This window comes from Monodelphis domestica, chromosome 1, assembly GCF_027887165.1.
Source record: "Monodelphis domestica isolate mMonDom1 chromosome 1, mMonDom1.pri, whole genome shotgun sequence".
Lineage (NCBI taxonomy): Eukaryota > Metazoa > Chordata > Mammalia > Didelphimorphia > Didelphidae > Monodelphis > Monodelphis domestica.
In genome coordinates, this window is record NC_077227.1 from 42,067,464 (window position 1) to 42,089,017 (window position 21,554).

General features: G+C 42.5%; 1 protein-coding gene across 4 annotated transcripts in view; it reads right to left on the reverse strand.

The window, feature by feature from the left end:
* Positions 1-14,838: 14,838 nt before the first annotated feature.
* The window catches only part of CWF19L1 (CWF19 like cell cycle control factor 1), a 36,130-nt gene continuing 29,414 nt past the window's right edge, over positions 14,839-21,554 (reverse strand). For 2 of the 4 annotated variants that reach the window (XM_001378044.4, XM_056797740.1), the window contains exons 13-14: positions 18,052-18,149; positions 14,839-15,310 (exon numbers count right to left, since the gene is read on the reverse strand). In XM_001378044.4, coding sequence (XP_001378081.1) covers positions 15,166-15,310; positions 18,052-18,149 — 243 coding nt within the window. In that variant the 3' untranslated portion in view covers positions 14,839-15,165. The remainder of the gene's footprint in view (positions 15,311-18,051; positions 18,150-21,554) is intronic. The other 2 variants (XM_016427963.2, XM_056797760.1) reach the window with 2 other exon arrangements.

Genomic DNA, 21,554 nt, shown 5'->3' on the forward strand with positions numbered 1-21,554 from the left:
CTGGTGCTGCTCAATTCACTTTGTATCACTTCATATAAGTCTTTCCAGGTTTGTTTTGTGATATCTTGTTTGTCATTTCTTATGGCCCAATAGTATTCTATTACAAGCATATACTACAACTTGTTCACCCATTCCTCAATTGATGGATATCCCTTTAGTTTCTAGTTCTTTGTCACCATAAAAAGCTGCTATAAATATTTTTGTACAGGGAGACTCTTTCCCCCTATCTTTAATCTCTTTATAGTAGCATTGCTGGGTCAAAGGGTTTATTCATGAGTTTGATGCTCCTTTAAAAAAATTTTTTTTTAATTTTTATTAAATTTACCTTCCGTCTTAGAATCAATACTGGGTATTGGTTCCAAGGCAGAAGAGTGGTTAAGGAATAGGCAATGGGGGTCAAGTGACTTCCAGGGTCACACAGCTGGGAAGTATCTGAAGCCAGATTTGAACCTAGGACCTCCCATCTGTACCAGAGCACCATTCCTGGCTCTCAGCTACCCAGCTGCCCCTTTGATGATCCTTTGGGTATGGTTCCAAGTTGCTCTCCAGAATGGTTGTATCAATTCACAGCTCTACAAACCAAGTATTAGTGTCCCAATTTTTCTACTTTTCCTCCAGCATTTATCATTTTCCTTTGTGTGTATGTGTATGTGTGCCATATTAGCCAGTCTGATAGGTGTGAAGCGGTATCTCAGAGTTGTTTTAATTTGAATTTCTCTAGTTAATAGTGATTTGGAGCATTTTTTCCTATGACTATCAATTGTTCTATTTTTTTCCTTTGAGAATGGCCTATTCATATCCTTTGACCATTTGTAAGTTGGGGAATGCTTTGTATTCATATGAATTTGAATTGGTTCTTTATCTATTTGAGAAATGAGGTTTTTGTCAGAGACATTTGCTATCAAGATTTCCCTCCTCATTTGTTGCTTCCCTTCTAATCTTGGTTGCATTGGTTTTGTTTGTGCAAATCCTTTTTAATTTAATGTAGTCAGTGTTATCTATTTCATGTCTCAACTTATGTCTTATTTCTTATAATGTTCTCTTTGTTTTATTCGGACATAAATTCTTCCTTTATCGATAGGTTTGACAGGTAAACTATTATGTATATTTTGTTCTAAATCATGTATCTATTTTGACTTTATCTTGGTCATCTGTCAGAATGTTTTCCAGTTTTCCCAGCAGTTTTTATTGAATAGTGAGTTCTTCTTCCAAGAGCTTGAATCATCTTTTGGTTTGTCTAACATTAGGTTATTGTTAGCATTTACTACTGTGTGTTGAGTGCCTAATCTATCCCATTGATCTATTATTCTATTTTGTAGCCAGTACCAGATTGCTTTAATGATGGCCACTTTATTTTTTAATGAAAAAATACATTTTATTTTATTTGTTTGAAATAAACCATTTTTACTAACTTTCACATGTGATCTTGGGGGGAAAAACTAGGGAGCTGGAAGTAAGGGGGTGCAGATTGATAGAGGGAGAGAGGGAGGAGGGTGAAGAGAAGAAAATACATAAAAATAGCATAGAAAATAGGAGGACCAAAATATCTTGGTTGCCACTTTATAATGCAATCTGAGATCTGGTACAGCTAAGCCACCTTCCTTCATTTTTTTTTTCCAAGAATTCTCTTGATAAAAACATCTAATGCCCAGTGGACTTACGCGTCGGCTATGGGGGATGGGGGGGAGGAAAAGAAAATGATCTATGTCTTTAACGAATAATGCTTGGAAATGATCAAATAAAATATATTAAAAAAAAAAGAATTCTCTTGATATTCTTGACTTTTTGTCCTTCCAGATGAATTTTCTTTTTTCTAGGTTTATGAAATAGTTTTTGAGGAGTTTGATTGGCATGTTAGAATTATCATTTTTATTATATTTTATTATATTGGCTTGACCTACCCATGAGCAATTAATGTTTTTTTAATTGTTTAGATCTGACTTTGTGTAAAAAGTGTTTTGTAATTTTTATCATATAGTTCCTGGGTTTATTTTGGCAGGTAGATTCCCAGGTATTTTATATTGTCTACAGTAATTTTGAATGGGATTTCTCTTTTTATCTCTTGTAGCTGGGTTTTATTGGTAGTATAGAGAAATGCCAATGATTTATAGGTTAATTTTATATCCTGCAACTTTGCTAAAGTTGTTAATTGTTTCGATAATTTTTTTTGGTTAATTCTCTAGTATTCTCTAAGTACACCATCATATCATCTGCAAAGAGTGCAAAGAAGCTTTATTTCTTTATTGTTAATTCTAATTTCTTCAATTTCTTCTTTTATTGCTATAGCTAGCTAGTATTTCTAGTATATAGAATAGTAGTGGTGATATTGGGCATCTTTGCTTCACTCCTGATTTTATTGGGAAGGCTCTTAGCTTATCTCCATTACTGATAATACATGTTGATAATTTTAGATAAGTACTATTTATCATTTTAAGGAATTTCCCATTTATTCCAGTGTTCTCTAATGGTTTATTTTCATTTTTATTATTTTTAATTTTTTCTTTTTTCTTTAGAATATTTTCCATGATTGCATGATTCATGATCCCTCCCTCTTCTCTCCCCCTCTCCCAAAGCTGACATGCAGTTCCACTGGGTTATGCATGTATCATTGTTCCAAACCTATTTCCATGTTATTCATATTTGCAATAGAGTGATTCTTTAACACCAAAACCTTAATCACATCCATATCAAACTATGTGACCACATTTTTCTTCTGTGTTTCTTTTTCCACAGTTCTTTCTCTGAATGTAGATAGCATCTTTCTCATAATTTCCTCTGGATTGTCCAGAGTCATTGCACTGCTACTAGCAGAAAAGTCCATTACATTCGATTGTACCACAGTGTATCCGTCTCTGTGTACATTGTTCTCCTGGTTCTGCTCCTCTCACTCTGCATCACTTCCTGGAGGTTGTTCCAGTTCCTATGGAATTCCTCCAGTTCATTATTCCTTTGAGTACGAGTATTCCATCACCAACAGATACCACAATTTGTTCACATTCCCTAATCAAAGGGCATCCCCTCATTTTCCAGTTTTTTGCCACCACAAAGAGCGCAGCTATGAATATTCTTGTACAAGTCTTTTTCCTTATTATCTCTTTGGGGTACAAACCCAGCAGTGCTATGGCTCAATCAAAGGGCAGACAGTCTTTTAAAACCCTTTGGGTATAGTTCCAAATTGCCCTCCAGAATGGTTGGATTAATTCACAACTCCACCAGCATTGTTTTAGTGTCCCAATTTGGCCACATTCTCTCCAACATTTATCACTTTCCTTTGCTGCCATATTGGCCAGTCAGCTAGATGTGAGGTGGTACCTCAGAGTTGTTTTTATTTGCATTTCCCTAATCAGGAGGGATTTAGAACACTTTTGCATGTGCTTATTGATAGTTTTGATTTCATCATGTGAAAAGTGCCTATTCATGCCCTTTGACCATTTGTCAGTTGGGGAATAATGTTTTTGGTTTGTTTGTTTTTAATAGAAATGGCTATTGTATTTTGTCAAAGGCTTTTTCTGTATCTGTTGAGATAATTGTATGGTTTCTATTGGTTTTGTTATCGATATGCTAATAATTTTCCTTATATTGAACCATCCTTGCCTTCCTGGTATAAAACCCACCTGGTCTTGGTGTATGATCTTTCTGATATATTGCTGTAATCTTTTTGCTAGTATTTTATTTAAAATCTATATAATTTATATCTATATTCTATATTCATTAGGATTGGTCTATCATCTGTTTTTTTCTTTTCTTTTCCTGGTTTAGGTATCAATACCCATATTGGTGTCATGAAAGGAATTTGGTAAGAGTTCCTTTCTCAGCTATTTTTCCAAATAGTTCATATAGTATTGGAATTATCCTTTAAATGTTTAATAGTATTTACCTGTGAATCCACCTGGTCCTGGGACTTTTTTCTTCAGGAATTCATTGATGGTTTGCTCAATTTCTTTTTCTGAGATGGGGCTGAAGTATTTTCTTTCCTCCCCTGTTAATTTAGGGACTGCCTTTTGCCTCTTTTTATAGCCCCAGTGCTTAGCATAGTGCCTGGTACAGAGCAGCCCCTTAATAAATGTTTATTGATTTATGTCATCTGTTGGGATGCTTTGCCCACTGAATTTGTAGCTGTTTATGTCCCCTGCTCAGTTCCTCTCTCTGCTTTGCTACTGTCTGCTAATTTTTCAGCTTGGTCATCTCCAGGGATGCCCAGGCCAGACAAACCCTTTTGTTCTTCTCTTTATCAGTCTTCTTAATCATCTCTCTTGACAACCTACCTGTGCCACACAGCATATCACCAGAGAAGGAGAACTAATCCCAAGAAGAGAGAGGGTCCTCTTAGGGCCATGTCCAAAGAAGGATCAGGAGCTGGACATTTCTGGGGCTCAATGGCTATCAGTGAGGAGTTGTGCAGAATCGTTACTGCAGAGGACTTGATCTGCTACCTCATACATGCATCAAGGTTGGTTTTTATCTGAATGTGCTGCTCATGCCAACATATGGTAGTTTCGAGGGTGGGGTGCAATTTTCACACCAGCAGAGTGAAGACCTATTGGAGTACTCGCCAGCAGTGAGACTTATTATTCTGCAAATTGGACTTCTTGGTTTTGGAGTGAGCTGCCATTAATAAACTCCTAGACAAGGTATGTGGCTGAGCAAGAATCCCCGACCTATATATCCTAACACCGGCTACCTTGGAGGGCACTGATCAGGGATGAATGACTGCTTTCACCTACTACAAGTAGAGCTCATGTCCAGGAGGATCAACATGGATGTATACATGTCCTGTCCATAGGCTTCTGCATCTGAAGCCATGGTGGGTCTCCTGGAGTGGATGGAGGGATCAGGGGGAAGTTCAGTCGTCGGTAGAAGCCAAGGCTGTTGCACTAGACCATTGTTCCAAATCCCAGTTATTCAGAGTGCTTCATGGGTGATACAGTTGATCCTAAAGGCAGTCCCGTCCAAAACCATGTCTGCAAAAACTCTCCATGATGGATCTGATATAATATGGGTTCTCCTGGCCCTACACGGCAGCAGGGAGATCCACCGGGAGGACCTGTGCTTGGTGGGACCAGAAGAGAGTGCTTCCATTCGAGCTGCTTCCCTGGAGAGCACAAATAGAACATCCGAGGCGAGTGAGACTGGTCATCTTGGCTCTAGAAAGGGACAGGCACACTACGGCTCAAGGGCATACGTGCCTGGGCAGGAAAGGGATATCTGTGCGTGCTCTTTTCCCTTTGGAGTTAATTATATTACATAGTGTAACCTGAGCTCTACTTTGATTTTCTGTTTCCTCGGCTGCAAAATGGGGATGATTATTGTTGTACTACCTACCTCGGGATTGTCGCAAAGCTCAAATGAGGTCAAGACTGAAATGACAGTAAAATGTCAGTTATTACTGTCGTTGCTATTACCGAGGGCACATAGATGTTCCTGATGCATGTCTATGACACAGACACACGCATCGATGTATACACACAGACAGCTATGTAGATCTATTCCAGCCCATGCGGGAGCGAGTTATCTGCCTCGTGATGGGCGAGTGGCCCCGTGGATTCCGTAGTAGGGGTCAGTTGGCCTGATGGCTGGTGGATTCTAGAATTGTTGAGGTGGTCAGTTGGGCTGGGATCCGCTGAAGGAGGAAGCTGGGGGAATGGGCTGTTCAGTTTGGCAAGTACTGAGGGCCAGCTCTGAGGGAGGAGGTGGTTGTCCTGGTGGCAGCGGGGACTGCAGCTGTGGAGGTGTGGGCTGGGGGTTTGCTCAGTGACTTCCCAAGGCTGGAGCCCAGAGAACAATGCCTGGGCCGTAGTCTAGGAGCTGGGAAGATGGGTTTGCTGAGCAGAGGGCCTGGCAATTCTCAGGCGTCTGGAGAGATGATTTGTGGCCCAAAGCTCAGGCCAGCCTGGGGCCGGGAAGGCCACAGCTCTGCTTGGGTTAGGCAGAGGGAAGAGGTCCCCAGTTAGGCCAGGCCTGAGGTGTGGGGCCAGAGGCACAGAGGGCAGGGGTTTCCTTCAGGGTTCATGCCAGCCTGGGGTAGAACAGATGGAATTCCCCCAGACTTTGGTTAGATAGGGGTGAGGGGGCAGAGTTGTCAGCTCACGTCAAACTTGGCAGTAGGACAACGAATAGTTCTGGTTGGTTCAGGGCAGGGGGACGTGGCTCTGCTCAGGCCCTGGGGAGAGGGAAACGGGTTCCCTGTAGCTCGGGCAAGGGGCACCGGGCTCCTCACAACTAAGGAGAGGGGGTGACTCAAGGGCTTGGCAGACTCGGCAGATGGAGGGGAGGTAGAGAGGGGGAATCCTTAGGAAGATGGCCTTTGGCCTGGTAGTTTTGAGCTGAACACAAGAGCTGCCAAGGCGAGAACTCTTTTTTGGGGGGTGGGGAGGGGCAGGTATGATGATCAGTGTAGGAAGCAGGACATGGGAAGCCCTCTGAACATTTCCTGCCTGCCTACCACTTTGACAGGCAGGGAGATGGGAGGTGCTGGATGGCCCTGCCTGGGGTCACATGCCAGTACTGGTCTAGGCCTCTAGCAGCTATTAGAGCAGTCAATTGTCCCCTTTACCAGGTCAGTTTTGATTGAGTGTTCCTTTTCTTATTTTTCTTGTTCTGGAGGGGCCGTGGGAAAGTAGGGGAGCAGAATGGACCAGGACAGGCCTGACCCTCTCCTCCTCCTACCTTTTGGTGTCTCTTACCCAAAGAATCAAAAGTTCATTTCTTAAGTGAAGGGAGGACACGTTAGCCATCACTTACAAATGTGATGTTGACTGAACTCCGATACTTTCAGAACTTAATGTACCCATTCACAGAGATCTGACTTAAAAAAGTAAGAGATAAAACATGTGTAGAGACACAGAGGCCAGTGTCTGATTTCATCTGAAGAGAGAACTCTTGATATGGACATTCCCTACCATCCAAGGCAATCTGTGGGCAGCTTAGTCTCGGAGTAGGCTAACCAAGGACCCCAACGGCAGCCTGGGGAAGCCTGGACCCTTTTATAGAATCATATTTTTAAATCAAGGAAGGAAATGCCCCAAATTCCAGTTAGATGTTAGTGGGAAATAAAGAAATGGGGTGTTTAGTTTGGTTTTGCTTTTCTCCAACCAAGTTCATGGATCCAAGTTAATATCTATCTTGGAGGATTTCCTTCAAGCACTAAGAGTGTTAGTGACAAGATCACACAGTATGTGTCAGAGGCAGGCCTCGACACCAGGACCATTTCTTCTTCCATCATGCCATGCCTACCTGTTAGCAACCAAGAGGTTTGCTCTAATAGGCCACTCGCTCAGAAAAAGGTGCATGAGAATGACCCTGAATATAAGATATCAGGACTTGCACCTGGAAATGCTCTGGAATGAATAACGTTTCAGGCCCTTCCTAAGAGGGGAAACGTGTCAAATTCTTCAGTACAATTCTGTGTAATGAAGCTTAGCAGTGGGCAGCATGCTGGGCCTTGAGTCAGAAATTTGCCCGAAATTAAATTTGGTCTCAGATACAAAATTAAATTTGGTCTCAGATACCTCTTAGCTGTGTGCCCTTGAGCAAGTCACTTCACCTCTGCCTGCCTCAATTTCCTCACCTGTACAAATGGGTAACAATAGCCCCTACTTCCAGGGTGATGAGGATGTATTGTGAAGCACTTTGTCAAACGCTACATAAGTAGTTAAAGCCAATGTGATTTTTTCTCTCCAACAGGGAAACAAAGTCTTGGATCGTTGGATCCCCAGGATGAAGTTCAGCTATGGAGCTAAATGGAAAGGCTGAATCACAGAGCAGCAGTTGGGTTGACTCGAACTAGAAAATTCTCAGATCCATCAGGGCCCTAATTCCCATCAAGAGCATCTCGAAGCGGGCCTGGGCCTCCGTGGAAAGGGCTCACTGGCGACACTTCTTTCACCATTTCATCTCTCCACAGAATCTCGGGCTTGGAAGGACCTCAGAAACCACCCGAGTTGATCCCATGTTTGACTGAGAATCCATCATCCTCAGCCAGTCAGTGGTCGTTGAGTCTTGGCTTCAACGACCTCGGATGAAGGGGAATCCCCTCCCTCCCAAGGCACTCTATTCTGTTCTGGGACAGCAGGCCTCCATCATTTTCAATGTAAGGAAATGTTTTCCTCCATGTTGCTGCTTCTAGTTCTGCCCTGCAGGGCCAAGAAGAATGAGTTGAGTCCCCCTTCCACATGACAGTCCTTTCAATACTTGAAGACAGCTATCATGTCTCCCCCTAAGTCTTCTCTTTGCCGGGCAAAATACCCCCTCCCCAGTTCCTTCAACTGATCCTCTTATGGCATGGTCTCAAGACCTCTCACCGTTGTAGTTACCCTTCTATGTCACCCTCTAGCTTATCAATATCCTTCTTAAAATATGGTGGCCCTTTGCTGTTTACAATGATGCGGGCTGGGCCTTCGCCTCCCTAGTTCTGGACACTGTGCTTCTTTTTGTGCAGTCTTAGATCACATGGGGTTTTAGTGGTCATGTGGAATTTACTTTCTGAACAATCCAAGCACAGAGTCTAATGCAGTTGATGGGACTTTGGCTTCTTCTTGTGGTCAATTGCCTCACTGGACTGGGAACAGAGCCTGACGGTGATCCACTGGAAGCCACAGAACTTTGTAAAGATGGTGAGAAACATCGCTTTCCAGTGCCCCTGGCAGGTGAAGGAGCTGGGGAAGGAGGCTTCAGAAAAGGCTGGTTTCTCAAAGTTATTGTCGCTCGGGCTCAAAGCTTCCTCCCGTGGGTGACTGCTCTGGTTGGTTGTTTGCATTTCCCTTGTGTAGCACTTCTGGGCATATGAAATGGAGAAGAAGGCAACAACAGACCGTGGTGGTTCACAAACATTGTGCTTGCTGTTTCTTCAAGTTCTCCCCAGATCAGATTGTAAAAGTGGCAAATTGTCCCTGAGCCCATGCGTTGGGCTTGGTGGGTTTGGGAGATGGTGCACTGACGAGTCTTTTCGGGCTGCCGCCCCCCCCAGGGCCTTCTCTTGTGGCGTGGGGTTGGCAGTGGCGGTTCTAGGTCCAATTCCACTGTTTCCTGAGTCATGTCTGGGGTGAATGAGGATGATGCTCAGCTTTTGGCTTTCCCAACTCCCAGGGTCCATTCCCTGTGACTGAGCAGCTAGTAGATTGTGCATGGGGAAGAGAATAAGCCCAGCAGTTTCCTAGCCTCTATGAACCTGGCATCGCCTGTGCCACAGGATAGGTGGGAGCTCAGCTTCTTATCAACAACCATCTTCCTTAGCTTGGCAGGAAAATCCTCTGGCATCCCAACGGTGGCCAAAGCCTAAACAAAAACTACGAATGCATGTCACCTCAAAGCAATCAGGGTGTTCCCCACTCTCATAGCTCTCTGAGCCCTAATGAGGAAAGTTGTAAACCTGGAGGTCCCTTTGAGCCCTGTTAGGGAAATATCTATCATTTCTTGATGATAGATATCTAATATCTATCAAGCTCATGAAGGCTTCCTGGTGCTGTGGAATGACTTCTAAGACCTAGTTGGAAAGGCCGTAGCCCTATAAAGGGAAGCTATGGCTGGGGGTGTCTGTGAATCCCACTGGTGCTACCTTTGAGTGTTTTGGGGAAATTTAGTCCCTATAATGTCCATAGAACTTTGGGGAAAGTTGTTATATTGGAAAGAAGTCTTAGTTTTTCCAAGGGAACCAGTAATGCTTGGCAAGAATTGCCAGGGAAAGCATACTATGGCACAAAGGAGCTCTTAAAAGAAGTACCAGTGTGGAGAAGCAAACTCCAGCTTCCCCTATTTGCTGCATCCCCACCCAGGGCAGTACTGTAAGTCACAGAAACTACTCAGATCTCTGGAGGGCAAGGTACTTTTACTGAGGGCATCTTGACTCTCTTAGGGATTCGATGCAAGGCATTGTGCATGCCTTAATTTGCAAAAAACAACAACAACAACAACAAAAAAAAACTTTGATGACGAGCCTTGTGAACCCAAATGCTTTGAACGGGCTCTGGGGGCTAGAGAAAAGTGACTAATCCTGATGTTTCCAGGCTATCTAGGTGGGAGCACTGAGCCAGAGACAGGAACCTGGGCTCTTGGTGTTAGAAGTAAGATTCTACTATCTGATATGAGTTTTTGGGAAACTGGATCTGGAGGGGATTCAAGTTCCTTGGAATTCAGAAATCAGGCCCAGAGAGAGATAGTGAAAGGAGAATCCTAGTGCTCTGGTGCAGCTTTGGCATTTGGGGACCAGATGCTTCATGTCAACCAAGCTACTACTTAACGTTGAAAGAAGTCCAAGTGTGAAACAAGTCCAAGTTTGGGCACATGGGACAGGAATGAGGGGATCAAGTTATGCTGCTGAGTGATTAAATGAATGGCTCCTATCAAACTCTGCCTTCACCTATCACCACCATTACTACCTGATGGTCCCTTTCTTCCTGTGCTGGGTAAACTCATTCTCCAGAAAGGGCTCAGTGGAGAAATTTGCCCTTCAGCTTAGGTGGGGCTCCTGGATCTAGAACCACTTAGAGAGGTTTCAATAATTTATGAGCAATGAACTGTGCCTTCCATGGGACTCTTAGGGTTTGGAGGATGTGCCTGCTAGTCTCATGTGCTTGGACAGTTTTTTAGCCCTAAACCTGAACCTCTAGGGTCTGTGTGTCTCTCATGAGGGGATCTCTAGTAGTCTGTGTGGCTGCTGCTCTGGGTGTCATGGAAATTCACTCCATCATCTATACAGGAAAGACTTAAAAGAAAAAGGATGTAAGTTCCTTGTGGGAAAGGACTATTTTGTCTGTCTTTATATCCTCATTCCCTTGCAAACAATAGATTATTAATACATGCTTAGGGAAATGCTGAATATAAATGCTAAAACAAAAGATTAGCATTTTGGACGGTGTGGGCTAAAAAATGGTCCCAAGTCAAAGAAATAGTTAAACACTGAGGTTTCACCTCATACCTGTCAGATTGACAAAGATGACAAAAGAGGAAAATAGCAATTTCTGGAGGTATTGTGGGAGGGTAGGCACACTAATGAATTCTTGGTAGGGGGAAGGACCTCTACACAAAAAAATGTATCCAACGCTTTATAATGTAGCAAAAAAATTGGAAACAAAGGGGTTGCCTATGAAATGGGGAACAGACAAACAAATTTGGTAGGTGAACATAGTAGAGATGCTAATATGAGGGCCAGCTAGGTGGCTCAGTGGTTGGAGCCAGGCCTGGAGTCGGGTGTATTTGGGTTCCAATCTGGCCTCAGATACTTCCTAGCTGTGTGACCTTGAGCAAGTCACTTAACTCCAATTGCCTAGCCCTTACTGCTTTTCTGTCTTAGAACCAATATAAACAACTTTAAGGACTTAATTGACTCTGATCAATTCAGTGACCCAAAGTCTAGAATATAGATGGTGAACCACATCCCATCTATTGGCAGAGAAATATGATAATGATGGACTAGAGGTGGAGAATGAGATATAACCAATACATTGATTTATTTTGCTTAACTAATTTGTTAAGTGGGAGAGGAAAGCATGAGTTAGTGGGCGGTGATAGAGATGGGGGGGGGGGGGAACATTATTAAACATTAGAAACAAAAATTCAGAAGGGGACATGAGGCAGTTATTACAGTGTTATTTAAGCTACACTTTAACAAATGCAATCTCCTATTTTGAATACTGAAATACTTGCGTTATTAATTTCCAAGTTCATAATAAAAAAGAAAAATTATTAAAGGGCCCAAATGGTCTGTATCGCAAAGAGATCAGATACAGGGGAAAAGGACCTACTTGCAGAAAAATATTTTTAGCAGCTCTCTTTGTAGTGGCAAAGAATTGGAAACTGGGGAGGGGTAGGGACATCCATCAATTGGGGAATGGTTGAACAAGTTGTGGTATGTTGTAATGGAGTATTACTGCACCATAAGAAATGATGAATAGGGTAATTTCTGAAAAACCTGGCAAGACTTAAATGAACCTGAAGCAAAGTGAGGAGAGCCAAGAGTACAGTGTATACAGTCACAGAAATACTGTAGGATCATCAACTGTGAAGGACTAAATTATCAGCAAAATAAGGTCCCAAGATAACCCCAAAGGACTCATGATAAAAAATGCTATCCACAGCCAAAGAAGGAACTGTTGGAATCTGATTGCATATCAAAGCACGGCATCTTTCCTTCATTAGATTTTTATTGTGTATGTCTTCAGTCATGGCATGGGGAATATGGGAATATGTATTACATGAAAACATTGGTATAACTTATAACAGACCATTTACTGCCTCAGGGAGAGGGAGGGAGAGAATCTGAATTGCAAAATTTCAGAAAACAATTGTAAAAAATTGTTTCTACATGTAGTTGAAAAAAAAAGTTTAAAAAATGATTAATAAAAGGGTCCAGATGAAGGGCAATGATAATCTCTTCTATTTTGTGTTGATCAGTGTTTTGTTCTATCCTGGGCACATTTTAAAGGAAATTTGGCAAGCTAGAGGGTGACCAGAACAGGAAAAACCACATCATATGGGTGCACTAATTCACTACTGTAGGACTTTGTGAAAAAAAATTAAATTTCATATCCTTTAATGTGGCAGTTTGCAAAATATTCACAGTGAAACTTTTTGTAGCAATAAAACGAAAATGAGTAGAAGTTTGGAGAATCATAGGAAGACTTGTATGAACAGATGAAGTAAAGCACAGTAAAACAATATACATGATGAACACAGTGATCTAGCAGGAGATAACACTAAAATAACTGGAAACAAATACAATAATCAAAATAATTTCCTGATGAATGACAATGGAATATGTCTCCTTCCATTTGATAGAGGAAGGGTAGACTGTTTTTTGCTAAACCATAAAAAGATGCTCAGATCTATTTATCCAGCTCTGACCTCCAGTCTTAAATCTCCAACTCTTATTGGACATCTCAAAACGAATGTCTTGCAGGCATCTCCAAGTCGGCATATCCAAAACAGAACTTGGTATCTTTCTACCTAAATCTTACCCTAACCCTAACTTTGAGGTTGCCACCATATTTCTAGTCACAAAAAAAAAAAATCGCACCCAAATCAGGTGTCATCCTCAATGCTTTTCTCCCCTTTACTCCATCTCCCATCTAATCTTGCCAATTCTACCATCCTAGTATTTCTCCTATACATCCCCTTCTACTTTTTGGTTCTGCTGCTCTTATGTGGGTATGTTGGGGATGACCCTCAAAGGCATATAATATATACAACATATATGATATGCACAACAAATATACAATATATAAGATTCTGTGTGTGGTGTGTGTGAGAACAGTCCAAGGACCAGCCTAGTTTAGAAAGGTTCATTACAATCCTCTCTGAATCCAGCAATACTTGCATTTTGGTCCCGTCATGCCATGAAGGTCACCTGCTAAGCGCGAGACATTGTGCTCCTCGTCAATGGAAGGCCCAATTCCTAATGAGGAAAGGCACAGGTCTTTTAAAAGTCCTAGAAGAAATTCCATCTAAACAAAATAGAAGCATTCTGACCAGAGCTGGAACTTGATGAACACAGCCTATGTGGACAATGGAAGTGTCTCTGAAGATGATTCCCTCCCCATTCCCCTCTCCTGTTCCCTCCTCACCCTGGAAAGAGCGCTGGGTTCTGAGTAAAACTGGGTTCTAATTTTAGCTCTAGGACTTGTTGTGTGGACCCAGGCCAGAGAATCTTTTTAGTTCTATCGGTCTATAAGACCAGACAGCTTTTTAGCCCACCCTAACATCCTCCAGGCCACGTTTGTGGCTCAGTCTCCCATAGAGCACTCACCACTGTGCCACCAGTTGGGCCTACAGGGCTCTTCTCCCCTTTAGAATCTCCTCTGGGGGTGGGGGTGGTCAGGCATTGTCTCCCTGCCTCTTCTCCAAGGCACCTGCAGAGGATTAACCTTCCTCCAGATCCAGGGTCCTGCTGATTCCATCTAATGGTTAGCCTTGGAGGACTGGGCTAGGCACAAGATATCCAAAGACAAGAAAAACAGCCCCTGCCTGAAGGATTTTTCATCAATATTCATTTCCCAAGACTCCTCTCTGCCAGGTTAGGGCCCTGAAATGATACCATCCGATGTCCTTTTGCCAAGTTCAGAATGACCTCACCATCACTCTTAGCCTCCTTTGCACGTACAAAACCTGGGTGCTTCCTCACCGGCCTACACAAAGCAGCAGAATATTATAGCTCCTAAATAGCAACTGCCCAGGACTGTGCCTCTGAGCCTCCATGTCCTTGAGGCAGGTTTGGACTGCTTACGAGCCACAGACTAGAGTCAACACAGAAGGCAGAGGCTACCCCTCTTTCTGGGGATGCCACATCACCCCATCCAGCCCTTTCCCCAGCAGCCCTCCCTCCCTTTATAGCAAACCTCTCCTTTACCACAAAAGGCTACTCTAGCTCACTAAGTCCCAAAGCTATGGCAGTATATTTTGCAGTCTTTACTTCTCTCTTTAAAGCTTTATTTCTCTTGATCTCCCACTATGAACTAGTTCTTGCTATTTCTTTTCCAAATCAGGTCTGTAAAACCAGCAATGAGCCCCTGGAATCCTGGCACCACCTTGTTCACTCCGTCTGGGCAGAGAATGGAGCCACAGTCCTCACGGCCTTAAGTGACCAAGTGTGTTACTGGCCTTCCCCTTTTTACCATCTGAGCTGCCTGTTCTTACACCGGCCAACATTGTAGCGAGTTTAATGGGCGACTCCCAAGGAACTATCCTAAAAATGCCCCAACAGCACCCTTCCTCTCGCCCTGGACATCCCTCTGTTAGGTCCTGAAAACAGGGAGGGATCCACTTGCCTTCAACCCGGGGCTACAAGAAGCTTTCTCAATACTTCATTAATAATGACCTCAGCCACTGAGTCAAATGTGACACCGAGCATCCCTCAAGCAAAGTAGATTTTTATTTTGGTAGTTAAAAAAAATCAAAATATGAATAATGGCTATTTGTATCAGAAATCTAAAAGAGATGCTATTAACAGGCAAGGCTATTTGTTCTGGAATTTGCTTCATCCCTCCAAGCAGCATTGCTGCCTCCTGTGCCAGAAGGAGCCTCAGAGCTCCAATTCTCAGTGCTCAGCAGGAGACTCAGTGGTGAGAAGACAGAAGATGTGGCTTAGAACCGAGGGAAACAGCTCCTGCGGGATGCCCAAGCTGACTTTTAAGACAGGTCCCTGGTTCTCTTTTGTAATTCTGGAAAGAACTCCTGTCAGTCCTCCTGTGCAAAGTCAAAGGGCTGGAAATGCTTCCGGAACAAGCGGGCTAGAGCTTCCTCCTCTTCTCGGCTCCGAGGGCACTGCTTCCAGTCAGACTTCTCGGGAATGTTGAGGATGGCCTCACTTGCCAAAACCTCCCTGCAGGGGACAAGGCAGGTCAAAGAAACCTCAGCCATGAGGCCCAGAGCCTACTTCTCCAATTACTTGCCAATGTGAACCGTCTTCCTCCACCCCCACTGGCTGCACATTTGCCTACCTTGGCCATTCCATAAACACAAAGGCCTATTTTTAAGGCCCTGAGATGGTGGAGATAAATCAGGCCTGCTCCCTACGCCTGAAAGGGACTACAGGTCTGCTAGGGGAGATAAGGGATGTAGAAAAATGAACAGAATGTGATAAGAGCAGTCAAGAGGCATAAATGAGAACAATGAGGATTCACAGGAGGCAGAAGTCACCTCTTGCTAAAGGGGCTGATCTCCTGGGAAACCTCTGGGCTGGGCTGAGGTGGAAGGAAAGATAAGGCTGGCTGAATAAGAAGGGATGATACTGGTGATGAGAGCAGGATGTGATCTAATAGGAAAAACACAGCCTTAGGGTAGAAAGACCCATGTTCTAGTCCAAACTCACCTTTAACTTGCTGGACCTCACTTTCTTCTTCTGTAAAATGAGAGGACTGAACACCTAGGCCCCCCTCCAGCTCAAACATTTTATGGTTTTGGTGGTGGCAGTGAGATAGGGAAATAAAGAGCAGGTTTGGGAGGAAAAAAAGAGTCCAGTTTTCGATATACTGATGTAGTAGAAGCAAAACCAGATGAAAAAAAGTTATGATTAAAATTCTCTAGAGTATCCATTAATTATAATTATTAGTATAAGTGCTGCGTCTTTCTAATCTGCATGCGCAATACTTGTCTCTGTTCACTAGTCCACAGAGGCTGTTCCAGGAAGAGACTCTAGTCCAAGAGAGCCAAGAGCTGAAAAAGCCAAGGAGAGACCTCCCCCTTCCTCAGTCCCCTCCTTCTGCATCCATTTGGACAGTCTTGACCTCAGTCTGACCTCAGGTCAGAGCCCAGCCTTCTGGATGTCAGGAGTCACCAGGACAAGACTCGAGTCTTTTCTGAGAACCAGGGTGCCATGAGGCTTCTGGCATCCCCCACTTAGGAAACATGCATGCCTTGTCAAAGGCTGGTGCTGATACCAACCAAAATGAGTTTTCAAATGGAGTAAGGGTACCATTTATGTTAAATTCACACAAAGTCAAGGAGACACTTAGAAGTACAGGGCCAAAGTCTTGGAGAGTGGAGTTCCCCAGGGAAGATGCATGCAGAGGAATGAAGGAAAGGTTAAAGAATCTACATTAGACACTTACTACAGGGGTACAGAAATGAACAAAATGAATCCTAACCCTAAAAGCAAAATCCCTACATTTAGGTAGGATCTGTGGGGTTAGAAATACTACTTGGGCAGCCAATGGAGAATGGGTTGGGGTAGGGATAGACTTAGCACAGGGGAGACCACTGCAGAAATACAGGTGAGAGGGGATGAGGGAACAAGGGGGCAAGCAGAGAAAGAATCCGGAACAGAAAATGAAATACAATTAAATTTTTTACATGGTGATGAAAGCCTGATCTTGGGTTATGGCTGGAAAAGTGTAGAAAAGGAGCCATAAACAAGAGGTTTTTTGAAGGTAGTAATAACAAGATTTGGCAACAGTTCAGAAGAGTGAGAGGAATGGAGGATGACACTGAAATTGCTGGTCTTGGTGGTGCTGAAGACCCCAGGAAGGACATTTGAGGGGAAAGAGAATGAATGAGCTCAGTTTGGAACATGTTGAATTTAAGGTGCCTAAGAGATCCTGTCTAACAAAGATGAGAACTGGAATACCATTGTTCAGACCAGCCTGTGTCTGATGATGAGCAGAGAATATGTAGAAAGATTGTTTGGAGAGAAGTTGGGAGAAGCTTTTCCCCCTGTTGGTACTTCTGGGTTTTCTTCTCTAAAGAATGAAATAATGAATACAGAGTACTTTGTAACCATGTAAAGAAATACAGTGAGCTATTTTTGTCATCCTAGTTCATGTGCAAAATTGTGTAGCAGAGGCAATGATTATCATGGATGTTCAGAAAAAGGAGTAGCACAGGTGAGGCAGGGGTGATAACTTTCTAGACCAAACACTCTCTGAAGTCTAGCTAGAATTGGTGGTTGTCTGATATTTAGATAGTGTTAAAAAGCACCATTTTCTCAGGAATGGAAAAACCCTGAGGGTAAGCCCCTGGAAGTTTAAGTGGTTAGTGCCATGGATAAATGAATGGGCTAAACAGGTACATACTGTAATTCAACAGATATTTGCTTTTCATTCACTGTTTTTCTGTTAGGCATGGCTAGGCCCAGCCCTTTGGAGAGACCACAGATTTCACTGAAGAGCCTTTGTAAAAATCCAGGGCTTGATATCCTTTCTAAGAATAGTGGGTTCTTCAGTGACATTTCATCAAGTTCCTATGATTATACTTCTGCCTTCTTCACCTCTGCCCTTCATTTATAGCAGTGGCCAAGCTGTGCTGATTCAGCCTCTCTGCTTACCCCCTTGTTCCCTCATCCCCTCTAACCTGCATTGCTGCAGTGGTCTCCCCTGTGCTAAGTCTATCCCTACTCCAATCCATTCTCCAATGGTTGCCTAAGCAGTATTGCTAACCCACAGATCTTACCACAACCCCTTCTGCTGTGAATTATAGCTACTGGCATACATACGATCTTTCTTACTGAAACGGAAACTAACTAAATGTAGGAATTTTGCTTTTGTTCATTTATGTACTCCTGTAGTAAGTTCCTAACATGTAAATGTACTCAATGAAGTGATGCTGATAAATGAAAAATAGACAAACCTTCCAAAATGTAAGGGAAAACTCTTCTTAATTCTGTGGAAAAGCTTCTCTCCTGTGTCCAACTCCACATAAAAATATGGTGCTCCGGGCTGTGCAATCTAAGACAAACAAGTTTTTAAAGTATGTGCAACAACTGCATAGACAAACCTGTACACAGCTCTTGGAAGCTGAATTCTGCTCCTCCAACAAGGACAGAAGTCACCCTGGTTGTTGCTAAGTAGAACTGTAAGTAGAACTATAAGTGTTAGGGCCCTCACTTCTCAGCATGAGGCCCAGACCGTTGCTCCAGACTCCGTACAAACCGCTTGTCATCACACAATTGAGCACACTGTAAGTGACAATTCTCTCAATCTTCCTCTAGAAATCTAGGCCTGCATTCTCCATCTGCTTGTTGAGCATATGTATATAGAGGTGCTAGTGTCTATCAGTAAATCATCAAGCTTTTATTAAGCCCCTACTATGTGCCAAGCACTGCTAGACACTGTCGATGCAAAGAAAGGGAATAGTCAGTCCCTGCTCCAAAGAGCTTATAGTCTAACAGGTGAGACAACAAAACATAGAGCATGCACAAAAAAGATATAGACAGGACACCATCTCCTGGTCATCAGCTGCTAAGATTAAGGAGGACTAGAAAAAGCTTCTTGAAGAAGGCAAGACTTAAGCTGAGATCTGAAGGAAGGCAGGGAAGCCACAAGGAGGAGAAGAGAGAGCATCCTAGGTTTGAGAGACTGCCAGAGAAAACAGTCAAGAGTTGGATGATGGAGGGTCTTGTATAGGGAACTAGGAGGCCAGTACCACTGGATGGAAGAATAGGTGGGAAGGTTGGGTGTAGGGAGAAAGAAGTCTGCAAAGATAGGTAGGGACAGGTTATGAAGGGCTTTAAATGCCAGACACAACATTTTATATTTGATCTTGGATATACTACTTAGCCATTGGAATTTAATGAATAAGAGGTGATAGGGTCAGACTTGCTTTTTAAAATTAATTAACCTCACCACCTTCTATCTTCAAATCAATACTGAATATCAATTCCAAAGTAGAAGAGCCAAATCAACTAGGAAATTGGGGTTAAATGACATGCCCAGGATCACACAGGTAGGAAATGTCTGAGGTAAGATTTGAACCCAGGATCCCCCATCTCCAAGCTTGGTATTCTAGCTATTGAGCCACCTAGCTGCTTCATCCAACTAGCTATTTAGGATGATCATTTTGACAGATGAATATCATTTTGCTAAAGGTGCTAGTCCCTGTTCATCCATATCAGCCTCTTCAGACAATTCTATTTCATTCTTATATTAAGACATCTAGTACTTCTTGCTTGTAGCCTAGACTTTGGGCATTTGCATACAGAATGATTTTCTTGGTACCAAGGGCATATGCAAAGAAATCTGGTGAAAGAATGTTGAGGTGGTAAAGTGGAACTAGATTATGGTATGTCTTAAATGTGTGCTTAAAGAATTTCAACTTTAGTTAGTAAGTATTAGGGAACATGGGAATAATGACAAACAAAGCCATGCTTCTCTAACATTAATGTGATATTTGTGTAAAGGATAAATTGATGGGGAAAGAGAATGGAGATGGAGAATAGCTAGTTAGGGGGCTTCTGCAATATTCTGGGCAAAAGAAGAGAGGAAGCTGAATTAGGATGAAGAAGAAGGGATGGATTCAAGAGATATTTTGGAAATGGAACAGATAGGACCTGACAACTTATCAGATGCAGATAAATTGCGAAAGAGGAAAGGATCAAAGATGATCCCAAGGTTTCAAGCCTCATCTGGGATAAAAGTGATGACACTTAAAAAAAGATATGGACATGAGATGGAAACAAGGGGCACAGAGGATGAAAATAAGACCATGGTCCAGTCCTATATAAATATTGTTGAGTTTAAAGTTGAGGTTGCTTAGGGAAACTAAAAAAAACAAAGTAGATTTTTTTAAAGCCATATTAAGAAAAAGGAAGAGGATCAAAGTAGGGCTAGGATTATTGCTTGCAGTGAACACGACATGATAAATAACAACAGAGAGAAGTCAGAGAAGCTAACCTCTTATTTTCAGTCTCTTCTTTCTGCCACATAAAATGACTTTTCCATTAGAAATGCCAGGACAAAAATGGCCAACAGAGAGTTGACAAAGTAGGAGAAAAAATTCTTAATGACTCCATGTCACCTGGCCCAGATGAACCAAAATCTTGGGTGATAAAAGAATCAGTATATATGACTGGTATCACTAATATCTGAATGATGATAAAAAATGGGAGAGGAACCACAGACCTGGGGAAGGGCAAAATGTGGTCTCAATTTCCAAAAAAAAGGAAGAGAATCAAGTTTGCAAACTCTATGCTGGTGAGAGTGACTTTGATTCCTTAGAAAATTCTAGAATGGGTTGTTAAAGAGATGGTTAATGAACATCTAGTAAAAGAAGATATTACAAGGGTAGGTTATGCCAGACAAACTTTAGTTCCTTTTTTGACAGGGTTACTATACTAGCATATCTAGATTTTTGCAAAGCATTTAAAGAAAGTATTTTGTACTATTCTTGTGGAAAAGATGGAAGGATGTCGACTAGGAAATAGCACAGATGAATTTGGAATTGGATAAAATGCCAAACTCAGAGAACAGTTATTCTTGGTTTAGATGCCAACTTGGCAGATGGACCTAGTGAAGTGTCCAGGGATTGATCTATACTTACCCTAGGAGGTTTCATGCTTCTATCAATGACTTTGTAAAGGCTAAGATGGCATTTTCATAAAATTTATGGATGACAGGGAGCCAGGAGGCACAGTTAACAAATTGAATAATAGAATCAGATTCCAGAAAGATATTAACATGCCAGAACACTGTACTGAACTTAAGAGGGATAAATATAAAATTTGATACTTGATTAAAAAATTTAATTTCAATATGGAAATGGGTTTTGAGTGATAATATATGTATAACCCAGTGGACTTGCTTGTTAACTCTGGGAGGGAGGGAGAAGAGAGGGGAGGGAGACAACATGAATCATGTAAACATGGGGAAAAAATTTAAAATAATCTTAAAAAAATTTTAATTTCACAAGTACAGGATGGAGCAGTCACAATCAGACTGAAAAGTGTCTGAAAAAATCTAGTGGTTCTAATGGGGGTAAGAGATTTCAGGAATGAGAATGGAATAGATCCTGAGCACTCTCCCTTGATAAAGCCATATTTGGATTACTGTGGTCAGTTTTGGGTATCAGATTAAGAAGGAAACTGGAGAACATCTAGAGGATGGTCAGCAGGATGATGGAGGGCCTTGAGACCAGGACATATGAGGACCTGGGGCTACACAGGATGAAGAAGAGATGTGGGAGAGATTCGAAAAAGATAGTTGGGATAGATTTTTTTTTTTAATTGAAGGGATGCCATATGCAAGAGGAACTGTCCTGGGTCTGTTTGGTCCCAGAGGGCAAAAGCAGAAGTAATCAAAGTCACAAAGAGGTAATGTTAGGCTTGATGTCAGAAAATGCTTTCTAACAAGGAGAGC